Consider the following 2,743-nt stretch of genomic DNA (forward strand, 5'->3'; position numbering starts at 1 on the left):
AAGTAATAGTTTCCTGGAAAATGTTTGATGGGGTTCTTGAGGATGCTTGATGTTTCTGGGGCTTGTTCTTGAAGACATGAAGGTGTTCTTGAGAAAGTTTGAAGATTTGATGTCTATTCTTATGAACTTTGAGAGCAAATGACGGAACTTTGAAAGTAAATATAAGAATTGAGAAGGGGTTTTCGGTCCTATATATAGAAATGGGGTAAAGGTGAGGTGACATGTGCATTGGTAAGTGTATTTTATCATATTGGATAGTCTGCCACCGTTTCCAAATTGAGATTTCAGCTTATCCTCATCGAAATCATAGGTTATTTCGATCCAAGCTTCAACCGAGAATTAGGGTCTTCGGTCTAGAGTGGGTTCTCGGTCATGGGAGGGATTTCGGTCTTGAGTTTTTTCGGTCTAAGGTTTGAGATTTCGGCCTCTCATGTTTTCGGCCAAGAGAGTTCTCAGTCAATGCATGTAAGGTTTTGACTTTTGATTCCTAAAACTGAAATCCTCAAAAGCAAGAATGAAAATTTCATGCATTAAGACTTATTTATTTGATTTAATTTTTAACTATTGACTTTTGTTGGCATAATTGAATTTATTTGACTTTCTTTGATTTTTATTGACCCAAAATAACTGGTTGTTACACACCTACTGCAAAAAGATGCTGAATTTGACTTCAATGAAGATTGCAAGAAGGCTTTTGATGTGCTGAAAAATATTCTTACTTCTACCCCCATTATTCAGCCACCAAATTGGAGTTTACTATTCGAGATAATATATGATGCAAGTAACACCGCTGTTGGAGCTGTTTCAGGATAGAGAAAAGATCGGGTTCCTCACGTTATATATTATGCATCAAAAACATTGGACAGCGCCCAAGCAAATTATTCCACTACAGAAAAATAGTTGTTGTCAATTGTTTTTGCATTGGAAAAATTCCGACAATATTTGTTGGGGATGAAAGTTATAATATTTTATGATCACGCAGCCATTCGGTACCTTCTTGCCAAAAAAAAGACTCAAAGCCAAGGCTGATCAGATGGATTTTGCTGCTATAGGAATTTGATATTGAGATCAGGGACAAAAGCGGTAAAGAAAATCTAGTAGCTGATCATCTGAGCCGACGCGCCCCTCCTGAAGACCCGACACCGATTCGTGAAACCTTCCCTGATGAGCATTTGTTCATTGTTCAGAACCTCCATCGTTTGCTGATATAGTGAACTACTTGGTCTCCAGAGAACTTCCTTCAGATCTCACCCGAGCCCAAAATGATAAAATAAAGAAGGAGGCGAAAAGATATGTTTGGGACGAGCCATATTTTTGGAAACACTGTGCTAATCAGGTTATTAGAATATGTGTGCCCCAAGATGAAGTCAAGTCAATTCTGAATTTCTGCCATTCAGAAGCTTATGGAGGGCATTATGGTCCACAACAAACCGCACGCAAGGTTTTAGACAACGGTCTTTATTGGCCTCATATTGTTCGCGACTCTTTTCTCTTTTGCAAAACTTGTGACAGGTGCCAGATGACTGGGTCTTTAACATCTCGGAATCAGATGCCACTTACTCCAATCTTAGTATGTGAAATCTTTGACGTTTGGGGTATAGATTTCATGGGCCCGTTTCCACCATCATTCGGGTTTGTGTATATTCTATTTGCTATGGATTATGTATCTAAATGGGTCAAGCCAAAAGCTACACGAACATACGATGCCAAGGTTGTAGTTGATTTTGTCAAGACAAATATATTCGCTAGGTTTGGGACACCAAAAGCCATTATTAGTGATCGTGGTACGCATTTCTGCATCTGCACCCTCGAAGCAGTTCTTAATAAATATGGTGTCACACATCGGGTATCCACAGCATATCACCCGCAAACCAATGGGAAAGTAGAAGCTTCAAACAGACAGATCAAGGGCATTATATAGAAAACCATTAATCCGGTCAATAAAGATTGGAGAATTCGATTGGATGATGCATTATGGGCTAACCGGACAGCATACAAGACTTCTATCGGTATGTCACAATATCGAATTGTTTTTGGTAAACCTTGTCGATTACCGGTTGAATTGGAGCCTCGAGCATATTGGGCTATCAAGAATTTGAATTTGAGCATGGATGAAGCTGGAAAGAAGAGGAAATTGGATATCCATGCGTTAGAGGAAATCTGGAACGATGCTTACGAGAACGAAGCAATCTATAAGGAGAAGACGAGAGATTTTCACGAAAAGATGATCTCGCGAAAGGTATTCACTACTGGTCAAAAGGTACTCTTACATCACTCTCTTTTCAAACTTATTTCCGGTAAATTAAGGTCTCGCTGGGTGGGACCTTTTGTTGTTACTAACGTGTTTGATCATGGTGCCATAGAAATCAAGAGTGAACAAACAGGAAAGATTTTTAAAGTTAATGATCATCGACTCAAACCTTTTTACGAAGAGTTTCAAGTTACAAATGAGGAAGTGGAGGTAGTCGATGTCTCGACTTACCGCAATTGAGGAAATCTAGTAACAACGTCGAGCCAACGACAGTAAAAACGGGCAGCTTACCGGGAGACAACCCGGTCGTTTGCTTTTGATTTTTGTTTTTGCAACTTCTTTTCAATTTTTGTGTGTTTTTAGTTACTTAGGTCGTTTCTTTTTAAATGAATCGTGTTTTTCGTACAAAAAGGAACAGAGAGAATTTGCAAAGTTTGAAAAAAAAACAACTTTTGTGGGACATGCGATCGCAGGTCCAGTACTTGCGATCGC

At 39.1% G+C, this 2,743-nt stretch overlaps 2 protein-coding genes across 2 annotated transcripts; both read left to right on the top strand.

Annotated features, from left to right (window-relative positions):
* The first annotated feature begins 1,519 nt into the window (after nucleotides 1-1,519).
* LOC145111040 (uncharacterized) lies at nucleotides 1,520-1,921 on the top strand. The gene has a single exon (XM_079047337.1). It carries the CDS (start codon nucleotides 1,520-1,522, stop codon nucleotides 1,919-1,921), a length of 402 nt encoding a protein of 133 aa, XP_078903463.1.
* A 90-nt stretch (nucleotides 1,922-2,011) lies between these two features.
* On the top strand, nucleotides 2,012-2,491 carry LOC145111042 (uncharacterized). The gene has a single exon (XM_079047339.1). It carries the CDS (start codon nucleotides 2,012-2,014, stop codon nucleotides 2,489-2,491), a length of 480 nt encoding a protein of 159 aa, XP_078903465.1.
* The last annotated feature ends 252 nt before the right edge of the window (nucleotides 2,492-2,743 follow it).

The sequence above is a fragment of the Lactuca virosa genome, chromosome 5, assembly GCF_052849685.1.
Source record: "Lactuca virosa cultivar CGN04683 chromosome 5, Lactuca_virosa_CGN04683_v6, whole genome shotgun sequence".
In the NCBI taxonomy this organism is placed as follows: domain Eukaryota; kingdom Viridiplantae; phylum Streptophyta; class Magnoliopsida; order Asterales; family Asteraceae; genus Lactuca; species Lactuca virosa.